The sequence below is a fragment of the Pygocentrus nattereri genome, chromosome 18 (assembly GCF_015220715.1).
Source record: "Pygocentrus nattereri isolate fPygNat1 chromosome 18, fPygNat1.pri, whole genome shotgun sequence".
NCBI classification, from domain to species: domain Eukaryota; kingdom Metazoa; phylum Chordata; class Actinopteri; order Characiformes; family Serrasalmidae; genus Pygocentrus; species Pygocentrus nattereri.
In genome coordinates, this window is record NC_051228.1 from 700,001 (window position 1) to 720,491 (window position 20,491).

A 20,491-nucleotide genomic window follows, 5' to 3' on the forward strand; every position below is an offset into this window, starting at 1 on the left:
ACCAGGAAAATGTGGAAAATATTTAAAGAGAATGTTCTAAAGGGCGGCGCCATGATGACAAAAGCTAAAGCCATGAATCCTCACAGCTGCACACGTTTCTATGGGTTTGGAGGGGAGTCCTAACCTGGCGATCATCTCCTTCTCCTTGTTGGACGCGTGACCCCCACTGCCCAGGATCTTAGCAGGAGTGGACAGGAAGTACAGGCAGTGGTTCTTGAAGTATTGGTTTATCAGAGGCAGGAGAATCTGCAGAAGACGATCCCAAAAGGAAGTCATTAAATCAATATTCACTGCACATCTGGCCAGCGGAGCACTAGAGATGAAACGCTATGAAGAGCAAATATCAGTGACCAAAATGATTAGTTATCGGTGCAGCGACTGCGCTCACAAACTACTGATCCACAAAACAAAATCACTTCACGTCCTACAGCGAGAACCACAGAGAAGCAGCACTAAGACAGTTTTATTTGAATGAACATTAAAATAATAATTGTAATACAGCCAAAACCTTAAAAACATATGAAAACGATATCACGTGTAATAATATAATATAATATACTATAATATAATATATACTATAATACAATATACTATACGATACTATACTATAATATAATTTAATAGAATAGAATAGAATATATTACTACGCCCCACAATTAAGTTGATTTATGGCTCTGAAAATGGCTCTATACAGAACCATGAATGCTCAAAGAAGCACTTGCATGCTTAAATGGTTCTTCGTATGGTGAAATGGTTCTTCAGATTGATGGAGAACGTGTTGTATATGGTTCTATATACAACCTTTATGAAAAATCACCAAAAATGGTTCTTCCATTATTTTGATATCAAGCTTTTTGGTACTATATAGAATCCTTTTCAAAAAGGTTCTATATAGAACGATATATAGCATATTTCTTGGAGTGTTTATGGTTCTATACAGAACCATTTTCTTTACTAAAAACCATTGAAGAACCATCTTTGTTAAGAGTGCAGGAAACCTTTCCTGATAAGGACATTTAGTTCATCAAACTATCCTACCTGTAATTTTAACTGGAGGCTGAAGTCGGCTTCCTATTTTCCAGCTTCTTGTATGAATTTTCTCGTTCCACCTTAAATATTGGCACAATTACATTCTTGTGCCTGAGGCATTACAATAACTGCTACTCATTTAAGGTGGAACGGTAAAATTCCAACAAGAAGCTGGTGAATGGGAAGCCGACTTCAGCTTCACAGTTTTAATGCGGGTAGTATTTCTGATTAAGCTAATTAATTTAAGGTCTGGTGGTTAGTGTCTCCTCCCAGCGCACTGCGCTGTTCAATAGCGGCGGTTTGAAAAGATGCGGTGAAGCTTCACAGAATTCGGAGGAAGCCTGTGTTTGGCTCCACCCTCCTAGCGCTGGTGGTATCGAATGATTGGAGGAGTGGTTGGAACTGGATACGAGAAAATTGAGTAAAAAACCAAACCAATGCCGCCTGCTGCATCTGCTCACCTGGGTCTGGGAGACTGCTGGTAACTCTGGTTGATGCTGTCCAGTATTTTAGGTGAGGTTTTCAAAGCATGGTAATCGACTACGGTTGTAACGATAATTAAAATTAAAAACGGTGAAACTAACCGAATGGACTTTCACCGTGATTTACTGTGAAACCAATAACCACCATGACCTTACATACAAACTACAGAACAAGCTCTTTCTTCAGCGGCCCAGATTCAGCCAGTGTGCTGCTTTGCTCTTTCGCTGAAGACTTTCAGACTTTTTACACTTTCGTCAGATTTTAAAAGGATTTTAGATTTAAGTCTAACCTTGGCAAAGAACTTGATCTCCTGCTCATGAGGTGATTTCTCCACACGGCCACTGCTGACCACCGCCTCTGCACACATTAAACCACAAAAACAAGGGCAGAAATGATAGAAAATGTCAAGATCATCAATAAAAATTACTTAGGAAATGATTCAATGCAATCGTGAAATCTAATCACTATTTGAAAATAAATTGAATGAATAAAAGTGACTGAAAGCTCTGCTTAATGGTAGTGAAATATAGACAATAAAACTCGTACACAAAAAAAATCAATTATAATGTTCCAAAAGTGACAGATTATATAAAAGCATATCAATGTGTGGAAGGGCTGCCGGTAAGGAGCTTAGGCTGCCCTCTGCTGGAATTGAGAGTGCATCACAGGACGCCAGGTGAGCTCAATAAACGTCCCGGTAATTAAGTGTTACTCCACTTCTGTTTGGGTTTACGGGGAGCAGGTAGGTTTGGAGTGCACGCTGCTGCTGGAGGAACTGAGGTCGGTAGGTCTCCGTTTGGTCTCATGTCTGTGTTTAAATGGCAGTTTTGGACCTAAAGGCAATGTATTTTAATAGGGTGCAGCCCTCGCACCACAGCACTGGTTTAACGTGTGGTTCCAGCCAGACGAGAGAGAGAGAGGGTTTCCAGCCAGACGAGAGAGAGAGAGGGTTTCCAGCCAGACGAGAGAGAGAGAGGGTTTCCAGCCAGACGAGAGAGAGAGAGGGTTTCCAGCCAGCCGAGAGAGAGGGTTTCCAGCCAGACGAGAGAGAGAGAGAGAGGGTTTCCAGCCAGACGAGAGAGAGAGAGGGTTTCCAGCCAGACGAGAGAGAGAGAGAGAGGGTTTCCAGCCAGACGAGAGAGAGAGAGAGAGGGTTTCCAGCCAGACGAGAGAGAGAGAGAGAGGGTTTCCAGCCAGACGAGAGAGAGAGAGAGAGGGTTTCCAGCCAGACGAGAGAGAGAGAGAGAGAGGGTTTCCAGCCAGACGAGAGAGAGAGAGAGAAGGTTTCCAGCCAGACGAGAGAGAGAGAGAGGGTTTCCAGCCAGACGAGAGAGAGAGAGAGAAGGTTTCCAGCCAGACGAGAGAGAGAGAGAGAGGGTTTCCAGCCAGACGAGAGAGAGAGAGGGTTTCCAGCCAGACGAGAGAGAGAGAGGGTTTCCAGCCAGACGAGAGAGAGAGAGAGGGTTTCCAGCCAGACGAGAGAGAGAGAGAGGGTTTCCAGCCAGACGAGAGAGAGAGAGGGTTTCCAGCCAGACGAGAGAGAGAGCGGGTTTCCAGCCAGACGAGAGAGAGAGAGGGTTTCCAGCCAGACGAGAGAGAGAGAGGGTTTCCAGCCAGACGAGAGAGAGAGAGGGTTTCCAGCCAGACGAGAGAGAGAGAGGGTTTCCAGCCAGACGAGAGAGAGAGAGGGTTTCCAGCCAGACGAGAGAGAGAGAGGGTTTCCAGCCAGACGAGAGAGAGAGAGGGTTTCCAGCCAGACGAGAGAGAGAGAGAGAGGGTTTCCAGCCAGACGAGAGAGAGAGAGGGTTTCCAGCCAGACGAGAGAGAGAGAGGGTTTCCAGCCAGACGAGAGAGAGAGAGAGAGAGAGAGGGTTTCCAGCCAGACGAGAGAGAGAGAGGGTTTCCAGCCAGACGAGAGAGAGAGAGAGAGGGTTTCCAGCCAGACGAGAGAGAGAGAGAGAGAGGGTTTCCAGCCAGACGAGAGAGAGAGAGAGGGTTTCCAGCCAGACGAGAGAGAGAGAGAGAGAGAGAGGGTTTCCAGCCAGACGAGAGAGAGAGAGGGTTTCCAGCCAGACGAGAGAGAGAGAGAGAGAGAGAGAGAGAGGGTTTCCAGCCAGACGAGAGAGAGAGAGGGTTTCCAGCCAGACGAGAGAGAGAGAGAGAGGGTGTCCAGCCAGACGAGAGAGAGAGAGGGTTTCCAGCCAGACGAGAGAGAGGGTTTCCAGCCAACTCCAAACCGTGTGGAGCAACAGTGACTGCATTGTGTGAGCTTGGGAAGCAGAAGCCGTTAGTACGTCACTTCAGCTCCGGTATGAGGCAGAGTGGATATTACTCAGAGGACCAAGGCCTGGTGAACTGCAGGCCACGGTTTTTCCCACTGTTTTGTTTTAAATGTCTTCTGAAATAATTGATTAGCACTGATCCGCCGGATTAAACGTTTGGATACTTTTTATACTATTTAATATTATACTTCACTGCCAAATAGTAGCAAGAGTGTGTGTTTTATATATGTACAAGTGAATGTGGTGGAATTAGTGTCTCTTTGTGAATGTGCTGTGGTTCTTTCTATGCCCTGGTGGCATCGTCCATCTATTTATAGTTACACTCAGCCAAAATTGGAGTTTTGTATATTGATTCTTATGTTTTGTATTATTTTCATTTGGAGATTGTGAATTTGTAGCACTGGATTTGAGATTATTCCTTGGTAATTACTTTGTGTGGGGTGTTTGGTTTTCTTTGAACACATTTATTTGTTTTTGTTTTTTTTATCCAGTGTTTTGTTTCTTTTTATTTGATGACGGCTATTAAGTGTTAAACTATTGTATAGATTCCACCATTGGAGTCATGGCATTATTCATCTATGTTGACTGAGGTTGACCACCGGCAAAGATATTTTACGGTACCCACTCGTTTGCTACTCTGAACCAGCGCTGGCAGTTTTTTTTTTTATTCTTGTTGCTTAATTGTCACACTAAATAAACCTTGTTCAGTTGTGACAGTTTGTTTTCCTCATTTAGGTGAGTGCCTAAGCGTGGGATGCCCTGCCCAGTAAATTGGGGAGGGTAAGTCTAGTCTATTGCGTGTAAGGGGGTGTCGGAGACCGGTCACACATGCATTCTGTAGGCAATCATCATACACACTCTGCTTCAGGCAGCACTCTCCTTATAATCCAAAATGTTTTATATTGTCAAATGAGTTCGTTTACAAGCTCCAAACAGTTTAATTTAGAAGCTCAGAGTCTAAGATCTCACCCACGTTTCTACTGTAGGTTTGGTATATGAAGCTAAAGAACCGAGATTCTCATACATTTTGTGAGAAATGTTTGACACACAGCTGGTCAGCCTGTCCAGATAATCAGAGCCTGACTATCATACCGAGATGTGCAATGAACTCCTGGGCGATGTCCATCCACTTCAGCAGTTTCTGTAAGAAGCCATAAGCAAAGCGCTTCTCGATAGAGGAGATGTCGCTCTCCATGTCCTTCAGCCCTCTGAGAAACAAACACAGTATCAACACTGACACACAGGAGCGCCTCAAAATAGCAACCAATCGTTCCATCTTTATTACAGCCTGCATACCAAACAGTTCTAAATCAAAGTGCTTTACAAACACACAGTTACTGTGTGTCAGAGTGAAAAGAGAAAAAGAAACTCTTTATAGCAGTTAGAAAGAAAAAGGTCAAGCAGAACTAAAGTGTGATAAACTGTAATTGGTGAATGCTGTGAGAGCGCCCCCTGCCGTTTATCAGAGTCGCCCCCTGCCGTTTATCAGAGTCGCCCCCTGCCGTTTATCAGAGTCGCCCCCTGCAGTTTATCAGAGTCGCCCCCTGCCGTTTATCAGAGTCGCCCCGTGCCGTTTATCAGAGTCGCCCCGTGCCGTTTATCAGAGTCGCCCCGTGCCGTTTATCAGAGTCGCCCCCTGCCGTTTATCAGAGTCGCCCCGTGCCGTTTATCAGAGTCGCCCCGTGCCGTTTATCAGAGTCGCCCCGTGCCGTTTATCAGAGTCGCCCCCTGCCGTTTATCAGAGTCGCCCCGTGCCGTTTATCAGAGTCGCCCCCTGCCGTTTATCAGAGTCGCCCCGTGCCGTTTATCAGAGTCGCCCCGTGCCGTTTATCAGAGTCGCCCCGTGCCGTTTATCAGAGTCGCCCCCTGCCGTTTATCAGAGTCGCCCCCTGCCGTTTATCAGAGTCGCCCCGTGCCGTTTATCAGAGTCGCCCCGTGCCGTTTATCAGAGCCTCACCGCTCCCCAGTTTCAGTCTCCATTTCCCAAACGCTTTAGCCGAGCACGCTAACGCTCCTCCTCCTAATAAACAGACACCCGTTCAGTTCCGCCTCCTCATTATTCACCACCATCACTGTAATCCTCCATCATCAACATTAACACAGGAAGGTGATCAGAGGGGCGGTGGAGTTCGAGTCGGCAGCGTCTGAGATGTTTAAAACGCAGAGTTAGAAGAGAAAAACATCTCCCAGTGAAAGCCGCGTTTTACAGTAGGAATAAATGGAGCTCATTATGCTGGTAGTGAACTACGCTGCCTGACTCAGCCGCCTCAGAACCAGAGAAACGGGCCTTAAACAGAAGTCAGGACCCTGCTGGGGTTCATCCTGAAGTTAGGACAGGATTTAGGAGGTTTAGTCCAGTTAGGATGTTTGTGTGACGCTGAGTTAATGAGTTAATAAGTTAATAACTTCAGTGGTCATGGAAACTAATCAGATCAGATTTCAGAGTTAAGATGTTTCTGTAATACGCCCCGAAGGAGAAGGAGAAGGATAAGGAGGCTTTATTGTCATTCACATCACACGTGGCACATGAGGTGGAGCGAAATAGTGAACTCAAGGTCCCAGTTAACTTCCAAGAACAAAAGACGAAGCATAAACCACAACCTGTTCCATAAACCACCTCCAGGTTACTCTGCGTTCCTGCAGCTATCAACCCTCCTTTCTGCCATTTCGCTGAACAGTCTGATGTTTGTTCCTGTGCCGTACCTTGTCACAGCGTATCCGTTGAGCTGTAAGAACTTCAGCAGCTCGTAGGCCTTCTCCCTGTCTCGAGCCTTTTCTTTAGCCGTCAGCGTGTCATAAGGCACCAACAGAGGATGAGTCCCACCGCCTGGACAAAAGCAAAAAGAGAGAGCAGATGTCTGTTAATTACAGGGTTAAATACGAATATGACCCACACAGCAGAGAGAGGAGGGAGCCGAACCCTTCGCTTGCAGCTCCATCTTCTTCTTGCGGCCCCAGGTGTTGTGGTAGTTCTCCGCCAGCTGCTCAGCCATGGACTGCAGACAAACGAGAGGCGATGAAGAACATTTCAGGGTATGACTGTTTACCTATCGCATGTATGGCATCTCACACGAAGTATAAAAGACTGAATACAGAATTCTGCGTGTCAGTGATCACCATCCCTCCTCCTGCAGATCTACTCTCCTGCAGAGTTTAGTCCCAACCTCCATCTAAAATGCTATTTCCCTCTTACATAACACTAATGAGTCTGACTCAGCTCATCAAGGACAAGGATCAATGAACAAAGTAACGAGCTGGAGCAGGTGTGGCAGACTGCGGTTGGGAGTATAGGCAGATCTCCAGGACATCACTGCAAAAAATAGTGTCTTGTCAAATGAAATGATCTTAAATGTAGTGGAAATATCTATTTCTAATTTCCCATTTCGAAAAGGTTGGGCACTTATGAGATTTTCCACATTATTTCTAGACGTTTTTGTTCGTTTTGGCAGATAATTTTGATGGTTTCAAGTGCATTTTTTGATTTTCACTTAAAATATTCTAAAACACCTTCAGAGTGTAACTATTTCAGTTGCTTTTAATTTTTCCTTTCTCCTTTAATTTAATTTTTTATTTTATCTTTTATCTAGAAAAATCAGAACTTATTCAATTTTTTTTCTTTTTTACTATTTTTACACTATTTTCTCATCGATCTGAGATTTCTATTAACTCTATTTAATTCATTTACTAGTTACTACGTTTGTCTTGCCCAATAAAAGCATTTCTTTTTCCCTTTTGCTCAAATTCAGTGACCTGTAAATTCATACACATGCATGCTCTTCTCAGGAACAGTGTGTTAGAGAGTATTTTGGAAGTAGCTCAGTAAAAATTCTCTGGATAACAGTGAGGAAACTCTTTGATGGGACTCTACCTGCAGCTCTCTGGACAGCGTCATGCCTGATATGTCTATAGGCTGAGGACTGTAGCCATGGCTGGGGTCATAGGTTGCCTAGAGGATGAAGGAACAGCAGTTCACTTAAGGAAAAGCTTTATCATCACAGTGACAGGACAATCTGTTGCCATACACAGTATTATATACCCACTCTGGGCACTTTTTTTAGGTATGCCTGCTTGGTATCTACACTCAGTGGTCACAGAACGCTGCCCACAGGACGCTGCCCACAGGACGCTGCCCACAGGACGCTGCCCGCAGGACGCTGCCCGCAGGACGCTGCCCGCAGGACGCTGCCCGCAGGACGCTGTTGTCTGGATATTTTTGGTTGGTGGGCTATTCTCAGTGCAGCAGCAACACTGAGGTGTTTAAAACCTCCAGCAGCACTGCTGTGTCTGATCCACTCAGACCAGCACAACACACACTAACACACCACCACCACGTCAGTGTTACTGCAGTGCTGAGAATGACCCACCACCCAAACAGTACCTGCTCTGTGAGGGTCCATGGGGGTCCTGACCACTGAAGAACAGGGTAACAGAGTATCAGAGAAACAGATGGACTACAGTCTGTAACTGTAGAACTACAGAGTGGAACTGAACGGTCAGTGGAGCTGATAGAGTGGACAATGAGTGTAGAAACGAGGAGGTGGACTTAAAGAAGTGCTCAGTGAGTGATCAAATCTGTCCTTCTCAAGGCTACAGTGTTTTTGTCATATTCTCTCTGTACCTGTGCAGTCTGGGAGATCTTGCGAGCCGCCTTCTTCTCTGCTTTATCCTCGTCTCCATCTCTGGCTTTGTCCAGCGTCCACTCCCAGGCGATCATGGCCTTGATGGACTCTTTAATGGGCCAGCGGTAGATCTCTTTATCCTGCAGCCCAGGAGACAGGATTAAAAAGAATACAGGAAGCTTACAGAAGGAGGAAAAACGATGATACTACTGCATGTTACCTTTTCAGAAAATGTCTTGTATGGCCTGAGCATGGGATGAGTCTTGGCATTTTCATCCAGCACCTCACCGAATGTCCAGTTGTTTTGGATCTGGGGAAGCACAAGGCACACAGGACACTTTCACTTCATTTCACACAACTTTATCGGATATTCAGTTTCTCAGTGTCAAGTCAAAAGCGAACATTTAATTCATGTTTATCTGCCGAGACTCACCTTCTCAAAAGCCCATTTATCATGTGTGTATTCAGCGTATCTGTCAATGAATCCGTCCAGCTTCTCAGGAATGATCGTACTAACAAAAGCCCAACAGAAACAAGACGTTACTGCTGCACAGTTAATTACACACACAAGTCATAGTTATGACATCACTACTCAGTACACATGCAGCATGTCAAAATAGAACGTACTTAGTGGTTTCCACAGGTTTGGGATCAAAGTTGCCCTCAGCATCAACAGAAGCTTTCTTCTCTGTTTTGGAAGAGTAGCTGGCGTCCACATAATCAGGAGGTATGGCGCCAGCTATGGCACAGATGCAGGGCATCGCAATTTTAAACAGTTCGGCATCAAATTTCTGAAAAGAAAAAAAAAGATTAAAAAAAGTCCCCACTGACCACAACACAGACTAGCTGGACACGTTATAAGAAACACCCACCTTGTGCTTCCACTCACTGGCCACTTTATTAGAAACACCCACCTTGTGCTTCCACTAACTGGCCACTTTATTAGAAACACCCACCTTGTGCTTCCACTAACTGGCCACATTATTAGAAACACCCACCTTGTGCTTCCACTAACTGGCCACTTTATTAGAAACACCCACCTTGAGCTTCCACTAACTGGCCACTTTATTAGAAACACAGAAATTTGTGTCTCATGTAGTATCAGACCATCTGTGTGTTAGCTCAAAGGAATTAACACACAGATGGTCTGATACTACAAGAGAAGCACCTGCAGCATTTACCTCCACTGTTGATACCATGGTTCTCACCTTGTGTGCCAGAGACTCAAAGATTCCCCAGAAAAGTTTCCGGGTCAGATGGAGCTCCTCCTCTGACGACACTCCGAAGTTCGCCCAGCCATTGGGCAGGCAGTAGTACTTCCAGCATCGCTCATAGTGATTGGTCAGCAGCTGTAACACACACAGTTAAACAGATAAGGCTTGAGTTGGCGTATGGAAAGTCACCTGCAGGTCTAGAGGACCACACTTTACCTTGAGTGGCATTTTGGCGTACTCGTTGAGAATCGGCACATCAAACACAAGTCTTCTCAGCAGGTGCTGGAGCATGGAGGGGCGCAGATACCTGAAGCAGACAAGTGTCACACATCACGAGGCAAAGAAAGACTATAAGGAAATTTTACCCTCAATCTCTTTGTTGTTAACATGGCCCACTTTGTTCCTGCCCTAAGAGCCACAAGACTCACCCATTTTTGTTAAAACAGTTATTAACTAAAGCCCAGCAGTGAGGAGCTGAACTTTCCCCTCCTCTGCTGTCCCTGCAGACGGGCAGGGTCGCCTACAGAGCGGCGCTAGTAGCTGATAATGAAGTGAAGCTCTTTTATTAGAGGGTCTCATTTGGTAGGAAAGACTTCAATCACTACCCCCTTATAACTCAGTTCCAAGGGGCAAGGAGACACTCAACAAGGGGTAGGGGTGAAAATAAGAAATGGGATTGGGCCTTAGTGTGCTATATAAATAAATCTCTTATTATGTATTATTATGGTTTGTGTGTTTGCCTCTAACACTCCTATTTCAGGTCATAAATAATAATAATTATCAATATTATTGGATATTTATCTAATTAAATTTAGGGATCACACGCCTTCAAAGAGGGGGGCAATTATTTATCACCCCCCCTAATTCTCCAGTGATATGAAGCTGAAGTCAGAGATTCTCCAGCTTCTCCTTCAAATTTTCCCATTCCACCTTAAATGGTGCAGCAGTTCTGAGGACTGAGGTGCCAGAATGTAACTGCTACACCATTTAAGGTGGAACGGGAAAACGTCAGCACTACTAGTGATTTTTATGTTAGTGATGAAGAAAAGCACCATAATACATTGAAACAGCATTAAACTAAGATAAAACGAGGGTTATTATAGTTTTTAACTTTGGTCTCTTGTTTAGCCGTCTTGCTGTTTTTCTTTTTTTTCTCATATCTCTGTTTGGAGTGTCTCTGAAAAACCTCCGTTTGGAGCCCAAACACTTCTACCAACCCCTCCCTTCTATCTCAACTACAATCAGGACACCCTACCCCTAGACATGAACACGCAAAACGGCGGGGTAGGGCTGAGTGGTAGGGGCGAGGGGTGAAATGGGACTGGGCCTTTTATGTGTCTTTAGTGTCATTCCATTACAGTGTGTGACTGGACAGTAAATCCACTGCTGACTTCCCAAAATACCTAACAAACACATTTCCTTCACACTGACCTGCAGAGAGACATGAGGCACTCCTCGATCACGTCCCTCTGAGCTTTGGTGAGCGAGCGGCCGCGGGACAGCCGGTAGATGGTGTGCAACATGGAGTCAATCATGATGGCCCGGTGGTCCGTTCCAGCAAACAGGGGGGCACATTTGGTGATTAAAGGCAGAACGGCAGAGCAGAGGTACCGATTCAGAGCCAAGGCCATTTCAGTGGTGCTGAACGCAGCCTGGACCACAAACACACACGGCAAATCAGCCACACTCAACAAGAACAACTCAGCACGCCTTGACATCTGTCATTCCACCACAATTCGTTATGATTTAGAACAATATGATGAAACAATCAGTACAAACACAACCTTGCGCTTCCACTCACTGGCCAGTTTATTAGAAACACCCTACTTGTGCTTCCGCTAACTGGCCACTCTGAATCGGCGCCGTTTTAAACCCTTCTACTGGTGGATGTAATAATTAGTCAGTTGCAAGTGAGGCTCACTGTGTCCAGAGAGGCCGCTGCCCGCATGTCCGGCAGGAATCCGACCTCCAGCACGTGCAACAGGAAGTCCTGGTTATCAATACCGTACACTCTGTCCAGGAACAGCACCATCGGAGCCTTGTGATCAGGGACGAAGCTGGCAGACATCTTCGGCTCAATAATGCTGTTGTCTAAAGTAAAACAAACAAGTGCAGGTCACATGGGGAGTGAGGGAGTTTCAAAACCTGCCCAATAGTCCTTTAATACACTGTACCAAAGTTTGTAGCCACCTGCTCCTCAAGAGTTTCTTCTGAAATTAACACATTAAAGGTGCAGTGTGTAAGATTTAGCAGCATCTAGTGGTGAGGTTGCAGACTGCACCTAGCCGAACCCTGGCTAGCCTCTGTTGAAGAGGAGCTGCTCGCTATGTAGACATGAAGGGCTCATTCTAGGACAATGAAAACACAATGATTCAGACTGACAGCTGATTATACACTAATTAAAACATGGTTTCGTTACTATATTCCAGTTCTGATAATAGATCCCCCGAAATCTCACACACTGCACCTTTAATAGTGAGTTTGTGCTGCAACTACTGCTCTTCGAAGGCTTTACACTAGATGTTTGAACACCTAAAGGTAGCTGAATTCTGTTGGACATGCAGTGCATTGCTTTAAATCCATACTGCTCACCTTTTCCAAATGCAGGTATCTGGACTGAAAGACTAATAACACCAACCAGGTCCTCAATGGGCACCAGAGACCTGAGAATAGCTCTGATCCTCAGAGCCTCTCCTTTACCTGCCTGGATCAGCTGCACAGATAAAACACAAATAGACAAATTATAGCCTAATTACTGAGCAACAATTCTAAGAGTCATTTAATTTAATGTATTCTATGGTGTGAAACTGTTCCACTGCATGTAGCTTAAGGTTTAGGTTGAAACACACTACAGTCTAAACAGTCAGGAGTGAAATTCGTCCACTGTTTCATCGGCTGTTGAATGAATTTTGCTCTTACATGCATCTCAGGAGCACAACGGCCCAGCAGGTCAATGAGAGCAGCATAAAAGGACATGATAGAATTTCCCAGGTGAACTCTGTTCTCCTCGTGTTGTTCCTCCCCTCCAAACCTAAAACAGCCCAACACAAACACCAAGGAGAAACGTGAACAGCCCTGTCACACATATACACTCACTGTCCACTCTATCAGCTCCACTGACCGTTCAGCTCCACTCTGTAGTTCTACAGTTACAGACTGGAGTCCATCTGTTTCTCTGATACTCTGTTACCCTGTTCTTCAGTGGTCAGGACCCCCATGGACCCTCACAGAATAGGTACTGTTTGGGTGGTGGGTCATTCTCAGCGCTGCAGTGACACTGGTGGTGTGTTAGTGTGTGTTGTGCTGGTCTGAGTGGATCAGACTCAGCAGTGCTGCTGGAGTTTTAAACACTGTGTCCACTCACTGTCCACTCTATTAGACACTCCTACCTTGTCGGTCCACCTTGTAGATGTAAAGTCAGAGACGACAGCTCATCTGCTGCTGCACAGTTTGTGTTGGTCATCCTCTAGTCCTTCATCAGTGGTCACAGGACGCTGCCCACAGGACGCTGCCCACAGGACGCTGCCCACAGGACGCTGCCCACAGGACGCTGTTGGCTGGGTATTTTTGGTTGCTGGACTATTCTCAGTCCAGCAGCGACACTGAGGTGTTTAAAACCTCCAGCAGCACTGCTGTGTCTGATCCACTCAGACCAGCACAACACACACTAACACACCACCACCACGTCAGTGTCACTGCAGTGCTGAGAATGATGCTGGAAATTCATGCTAATGTATGTGAGAAGAAAGTCAAAAGCCACGCCCATTTTATCTCCTTGTTGTGACGTCAGCACTCAAACTCAAGTTGGGCCAAAAGTGTCTCAATTCGCGATTTAAACAGTCTGGAAAATAATATTTAAAATAAAAATATTTAAAATCATTACTTAGAACCTAAGAAGACATTGTGATGAACATGAAACTGAGAGGTAAATAAGAAAATATGCCTACGGCACCAGCACAGAGCTGAGGTATGACCGCTGTAACCCTGAAGGGACAGTGGTCTGCTCGTACATGGGGAAGCGTCTGTCCTTCTTGACGCTCGGCCCGTCTCTGGCCGGGTCCTCAGAGATTTTGATGGCCTCCTCGATGGCTGCCAGCAGACCGTTACCCCCCTCTCCTCTGAGCGCAGGACCGAAACACTCTGGCCGCCGGATCAGGAGACGAACCACAACGTTCGCGTTCTCCTCCACACTCTCTCCTGTAGAACACACACACACACACACACACACACACACACACACACACACACACACAGATGGACACATATTTAATCATTTAGTGCGCTCTAATTGTACTGAATTGTTTAAAGCATTATTTGTTTACTTACTGGTTACTGTTTATAATATATATATATATGTATGTATGTATTTGTATGTGTTGTATTGATATGCGATTTCCTCCATCATTAACAATCTATTTATAATTTATTATTGTATTATTTGTTCACATGGGCACTGAATGTAAATGCTTCTGTTTGATGTTTGATGTCTCTGCCTTATGTTTTTTTACTCAAGTTGGTTCTTCAAGGGTTCTTTAGTAAAGGCATGAGTTCTATATTGAAGTTTCATGCATTTGCATGGTGAAATGTGTCACGACTGGCCCCTCCCAGTCCTCCATGTGCTCTTGTTTTGTTTTGTCCATGTGCTTTCTTTGTTTTGATTCTTCCCTGTTCTGCCCCCTTGTTTCTTGACCCTGCCCTTGATTGTTCTCACCTGTTGTTCACCTGTGTATTGTCAACCCTCGTTGTTTCCCTGTATTTAAGCCCTGTGTTTTCCCCTGTTAGTTTGCTGGTCTTTGTATTCTTGATATTGTATTGTTTAGCGTCTTCTGGCCTCCGTTGTGTGTTTATCCTGTTTCTTTTTGTCATGTCTGTCCCCCGTTCCATCCGTGTTGGCTCTCTGACCCTGGACCGTTTTGACCCTGATTTTGGATTTCAGACTGATGCACAATGTGCTGTATATGGTTCTATATAGAACCTTGTGTTAGATTTATATAGGACATATTTGGAGAATGTTCTGTACAAGGCTCTATATAGCACACAAATGGATTCTGCTATTGTTATGGTGTCAAGCTTGTAACAATACTAGAACTTTTTGGTGCTACTGAGAACACATTCCCCATTAATCTGAAGAACCATTACACCAAGCAAAGAACCTTTTAATCATGCAAATATTTTTGTGTGTTCATAGTGCTATATAGAACCACTGTCTTTACTAAAGAACCCTTGAAGAACACCTTTTGTAAGTGTGTCCTGTAATGGCTTGTACGCACCATTGACGAAGACAGCGAATCGGAGGAAATCGAGATATTTCTCCCCACCGCAGGGATTCCAGCCAATATCGGGGTATCCTTTAGAAAGGAGCATCGGACAGCTCTGCAGCCCACAGCCTGCCAGGTACTTCACCACCTGCAGCATCACAGTCCAGTTCAGAAGACAAGGTTTAGACACAACGACTAATAGAATTTTTTCTTATTCTTACTATTTTCCACACTTTAGAACTGCCATAAAGTCATTAAATCTACTAACATATATATATATATATATACATATACACACACACACACACACACACACATATATATATAAAAATCTAAACTAAAAATCTCTGATAAGTGAGCCTTGGCCATAAAGGCAGCACACAAAACCAAATTAAAAACAAAAACAAGCAGAATGATATAATTTTTAACTTTAACACTTATCTTAAAATCACTCAAGGAAATAAACGGCTCCAATTTTAAATGTTTTTGATTTGCTCGAGGTTCCATATGTTTGTTATCTTTGTCGTCTGAAGTTCTTTCAAAAGTCTTTACCAACACCAAAGTTCAAAGGCATTTCACATCCATAAAGAACCTCAGAGATGACCACAGCCTGGACAGTTCTGATCTTTGTCTATAGAGACAAATCACTGCATTTGTAGATCTTTTGAAGCTCCTTATGTGGAATTATACCGCTCCATACCGCTCTGCTTAATAATAATAAAAGAGGTAGTCGGTCACCTTCTCCAGGTCTTGCTCCTGGAGAGCCAGAGCGAGCTCATTGTTATCTATGCAGGACGCTGCAGCGACGTCCAGAGGAGTAGAGCCACGCATCCCTGAAACACCAATACACATCATCAGTGCAGTTCAGCCCGGTCCCATTTCTCACTTTACCCCTATCTCTTGTTGTGGATTGTTCCTGAGCTACAGGGCAGTGGTTGAGATCTTCCTCTGAAATGAGACCCTCTAATAAAAGAGCATCACTTCATTAACAGCTACTAGCGCCGCTCTGTAGGCGACCCTGCCCGTCTGCAGGGACAGCAGAGGAGGGGAAAGTTCAGCTCCTCACTGCTGGGCTTTAGTTACATTTAGGGATCATATATCATCAGAGGAAGCTGACGTCAGCTGTTCTCCAGCGTCTCGATTTTTCCTGTTGAGACTTAAATGGAGCAGCAGTTATATTCTGCCACTTCAGATGTCAGAACTGCTGGACTGTTTAAGGTGGAACTGGAAATTTTGCTGGCTAGCTTGGGAGACATCAACACTACTAGCAAATTTTTTCTGCTTGTTATGAAGAAAAGGCCATAATATACTAAAACATCATTAAAGATAATACAATGATTATCCTAATTTTCAACAGAGAAAATTCTCACATTTGTGGTTTCTTCGGTCTCTTGCTCAGCCATATTCATGGCTTTTCTTTTTTCTCATAACACTGTTTGGACTCTCTGAAAAACTTCCATTTGGAGGGTCATGTAGTCCTAACACTTCACCCTACCCCTCTAGGGCTGAGGGGTAGGGATGAGGGGTGAAATGGCACTGGGCTTAAGTCTTTAGACGACTCAGAAACTGACAGAATATTTTAAAAGTGAATAGTCTACTTTAAATCTCATGTTTAAGCGACTAACCCAGGCCGATGCCACTGTTTTGGAGCAGGTAGCTCAGGTGATCGAACATGGAGCGCTGGTTCTGACGGCTGATTCGGCAGAAGTAGCACAGAAAGCGACAGCAGTTGGTCACCATGCGTGGAAACCGGATCTCCTGGAGGTAGAATTATAAACAGCATTGATTACAATCAATCGACTAGTTCTGCTGTAAAATGAGTTTTAGAATGAAGAAACATCATTAACTTGTTAAATGAGGTCACATTTGTGCCTGAAACGGCGTACCCAAAATAAAGGGGGCGCTGTTCCCACATACTCTGGGCTACAATCATGATCGCTCTGTCTTCGTTCATCTCTGATGAAGACTTACTTGTCTTCACTGTTTTCGCTGTTCCGTTTATACTTGAATGTTTACCTGTATTGTCCTTTTGTTTAGTGCGTTCATGTTCTTTGACTGTAAAGCGTCCTGGAGCACGGGAAAAGCGCTATATAAACAAAAGTGATGATGATGATGATGATGATCTCAGTCTCAGTTGAAAGGAAACAGGTCAGAATAACTGTGTGAGTTACTGACTCAGAGCAACTCAAGAACAGAGGAGTTTGTTTCCTCCTGACTCAGATCTCTGAACTGATCTCTGACTCCTGCCGTGTTATCAGACCTCACGTTTTGGAGGATGGTGTCTCTGTGGAGGCGGAGAGGCTCTGAAGGTGGGGACACTCAGATTTGCAGGTGTTTGCTTACTCTGTGCTGATGCTGCAGATGAGACGATCGTAACTGCTGTGAATAACGGATCATAAAACGGTTTGTGGGAATCGAATCCTGAGATTTCAGGCTCTCTAATGGTGCATCACTATTGATGGATGACTTGAGTCATAAAATTTACGAATAAATTAACTGAAGTGAATGAAGCGTACTGGTACAGTGATCCAGAACAGGTTAAAACAAATTTCAAGCTTCTAAAATGAGCCTTACTGAATGAGTTCATTACGTCGGATGGGCCAGTCAGTACCTTAGAGTCTCCACCGCCAAGCACGTTGACCATGACCTCCATGACGGTCTCGTGCATGCCCAGCGCTCTCATCAGGTTTGGGTGCTGGTAGAACACCTTATTGCTCATGATATTTCTGAGGATAAAAGATAAAAACAGTGATGTTTTTTGTGGAAATGTTAATGTTATAAACACTTATTTAAATAATATATCCGCCTTTCTATTGTCTTTTTTGTATCATTATTTTCTATATTATTCGCATTAATGTATCCATCTAAATGTTTAAATCTGTAAACCTATTGTTAATTTTGTATAATTACTGTCTGACTGCCGTGTTTTTCTGAGAGAAATTCAGAGATGAAGGAGTACGTTCTGATCTCTGACTGACCCGATGCTCTGGATCATGAGCCTCTCCTCCTCTGGGCCCATCTGGACTATGAGCAGTGAGCGGATCTGGCTCAGACACTCCAGCAGCTCCATGGTGTCCTGCACCGACACCGAGTTGATGGTGTACGCTTTGGGCATGGCGCGGATCAGCTCGCCCAGCGCGTCGTACTGACGGTGCAGCAGACTGAACATCATCCGCACCAGCTCAGGGTTCTGGATGAAGGACTCCTGAGCCCAGTGGATCATTGTGTGGGAGATCAGCTCCTGCAGAGTACCTGACACAAACCACAGGGACAAGAGTTTTAGTTTAATATTAGTAATATTATTGTATATCATTTAATATTTATATAATACATGCATATTTTTTATTACTAAGTAACATTTAAGTTACTTTATTTTATTGCTGTTTTAAAAATAACAAAAAGAAGAAGAAAAAGAACAATCATTTATTACTATTTAATATTTTAATTATATTTTATTGCATTTTAATACTAATAAAATAATAAGCATATTTTTTACTATTTAACCTCTGAATTGTTATGCTTTATTGCTGTTTAAATAATAATACAAATGATAATAAGAACCACCACAACAATAATACTAGATAAGACTAATTAAAATTTAAATAATTATTTTTATTGTTTTTATAAAAAAAAACTAATAATAATAATGATAGCATGAGAACAAAATTTTATTTTAATTATTATGAATACTATTGCATAACTGAATGATGACAATGCATATAATTATCTATAATTCATATCTATGATAATCTTTATGGGAATGACTGAAATGAAGAGAGAAATGAATGTAAAGCATCTGACTGGGCTTCTTCTCGTCCTCGGGCTCTGGCTCTGCCTCCTGCTTCCTCCTGCGCAGACTCTTCACCTTCTCTATCAGCCGGAGGAGCCGCCCACGGAGCGACGCGTCCACCTGCTCCTCCTCCTCCTCCTCCTCTAAGTGCACACCTGCGTCAGACAGCGGGAGAGAGGGACACTGCTTGTGAGTGCAGGACTCCTACGAGGCTTTATCTGTGTTTAGAGTGTCTGTGTTGGTGAGTCGGGGTCGAACTGACCGCAGTGAGCCAGAAGGTCAGTGTGGAACGCCTGGAGTTCACCACGAACTTCCTCAGGAACAGGAGAGTCCTCCTCTGGGCAGTTCTTAAAGTTCATCAACATGTTCACCTACAAACACACACAGCTCATCTCCATCTCCGTTCCAGAAACTCTTCAGAGGTGGACACACACTTTTCAACAACTCATCTGGCTGCAGATAAACGTATAAAATGACCCTGATGTTAAGTTGGTTCTCCATCATCATTCATAAGAGGATATTTACATTACTCTAAACTGACTCAGAAAGCTGTAGAACATCAAGAATCAAGTTCTAATAAAATGAATATCCCCAGTGAAGAATTAATAAAACAATGAGTTTAGACAAAAAATGTGACATTAAACAAAACATCTATAAATAGGTTTTGTGGTACAGTTTATAATATATATATATATATATATGAACTAAATCTACTGCAAAAAATATTTATTTTGTTTACAAAACAGGCAAAACATGCAGAAGTCAGAGCCCCTTCATTCCAGCCAAAGCGGCCTTAAGTACAAGCTATTTATTTTCAGTGTGTCGTGACGTAAAGTGGCACCAATCACCACGCGAGACTATTTGTTAAGCAAATTACGGTAACACTTTACTGTAGGGTGCTGTTCATAACGTTACATGACACCTGCATAAGCTTTTCATGAGAACTGGCATAACCCTACATGTTTATAAACGTTTGTTCCATTCGCTGTAAATGTTATATTTGCCAGTTTTGACCAAATTTAGCTAAATTAGCCTTTATGAGAGATGAGCCCCATTAGAATAAGCATTTTATAAACATTTATGAAGGGTTATGTCAGTTGTCATGAAAAGCTTATGTAGGTGCCAAACAGCCTTATAAACACCACCGTACAGTAAAGTGTTACCCAAATCACTGGGAACTTACTTACACACCACTGACGTCTAGCAAGTATTCTGTCTCAAGTTTTCACAGAAGACTTCAGGCACTGGGTTCATTTGGAGGAAAAATGTTTCAGTTTTTATTACAGAAGCGGAGCAACGATCTAGCGCTCCCTCTCAGCTCAGCGCTCTCTTTAAAAGAGGAGAGGGAACAGAGACGGAAGGAAGGGACAAGCAGCAGCAGAAGAAAAGACTGAAGAGCTGAAAAGCTTAGTCTGGAGAAAAGGACTGAAAAGCTAAGCTTAGGTTGTGTTTTTGGTTTGGTTGTTTGGAGTGAAAATAAAAGGAAGCGGCTGCCGAAAACTGATCGTTCCGTCTGAAGAGGCTAGAAGTGTTGGTGTGACTCTGGACTGCCAGTTATCGCTCTCAGCTCATATCGCGAACCTGACTCAGTCATGCAGGTTTCTCCTGTGCAACATCCGGAAGATCCGACCCGTTCTCAATCGAGAGGCCACCCAGGTGCTAGTGCAGTTTCTTGTCATCTCAGGGCCATCAAGCCTCTGCAGCTCATCCAGAATGCAGCAGCACGGCTCGTCTTCAATCTTCAGTCACGTCACTCCACTGCTGCGCTCCCTTCCCTGGCTTCCTGTAGCTGCATCAGATTTAAAACCCTGGTGCC

At 44.0% G+C, this 20,491-nt stretch overlaps 1 protein-coding gene across 1 annotated transcript in view; it reads right to left on the reverse strand.

Annotated features, from left to right (window-relative positions):
- Nucleotides 1-20,491, reverse strand: part of ryr1a (ryanodine receptor 1a (skeletal)) — a 138,240-nt gene that overhangs the window by 58,910 nt on the left and 58,839 nt on the right. The window contains exons 41-64 of the mRNA XM_037547310.1: nucleotides 18,938-19,046; nucleotides 18,687-18,830; nucleotides 17,864-18,137; nucleotides 17,497-17,611; nucleotides 16,511-16,643; nucleotides 15,624-15,718; nucleotides 14,898-15,033; nucleotides 13,638-13,824; nucleotides 12,547-12,658; nucleotides 12,220-12,340; nucleotides 11,549-11,718; nucleotides 11,059-11,279; nucleotides 9,844-9,934; nucleotides 9,622-9,762; nucleotides 9,041-9,204; nucleotides 8,847-8,925; nucleotides 8,634-8,723; nucleotides 8,413-8,553; nucleotides 7,663-7,740; nucleotides 6,715-6,790; nucleotides 6,498-6,621; nucleotides 4,887-5,002; nucleotides 1,802-1,869; nucleotides 125-246 (exon numbers count right to left, since the gene is read on the reverse strand). Of these exons, the coding sequence (XP_037403207.1) occupies nucleotides 125-246; nucleotides 1,802-1,869; nucleotides 4,887-5,002; nucleotides 6,498-6,621; nucleotides 6,715-6,790; nucleotides 7,663-7,740; nucleotides 8,413-8,553; nucleotides 8,634-8,723; nucleotides 8,847-8,925; nucleotides 9,041-9,204; nucleotides 9,622-9,762; nucleotides 9,844-9,934; nucleotides 11,059-11,279; nucleotides 11,549-11,718; nucleotides 12,220-12,340; nucleotides 12,547-12,658; nucleotides 13,638-13,824; nucleotides 14,898-15,033; nucleotides 15,624-15,718; nucleotides 16,511-16,643; nucleotides 17,497-17,611; nucleotides 17,864-18,137; nucleotides 18,687-18,830; nucleotides 18,938-19,046 (3,107 nt within the window). The remainder of the gene's footprint in view (nucleotides 1-124; nucleotides 247-1,801; nucleotides 1,870-4,886; nucleotides 5,003-6,497; nucleotides 6,622-6,714; nucleotides 6,791-7,662; nucleotides 7,741-8,412; nucleotides 8,554-8,633; nucleotides 8,724-8,846; nucleotides 8,926-9,040; nucleotides 9,205-9,621; nucleotides 9,763-9,843; nucleotides 9,935-11,058; nucleotides 11,280-11,548; nucleotides 11,719-12,219; nucleotides 12,341-12,546; nucleotides 12,659-13,637; nucleotides 13,825-14,897; nucleotides 15,034-15,623; nucleotides 15,719-16,510; nucleotides 16,644-17,496; nucleotides 17,612-17,863; nucleotides 18,138-18,686; nucleotides 18,831-18,937; nucleotides 19,047-20,491) is intronic.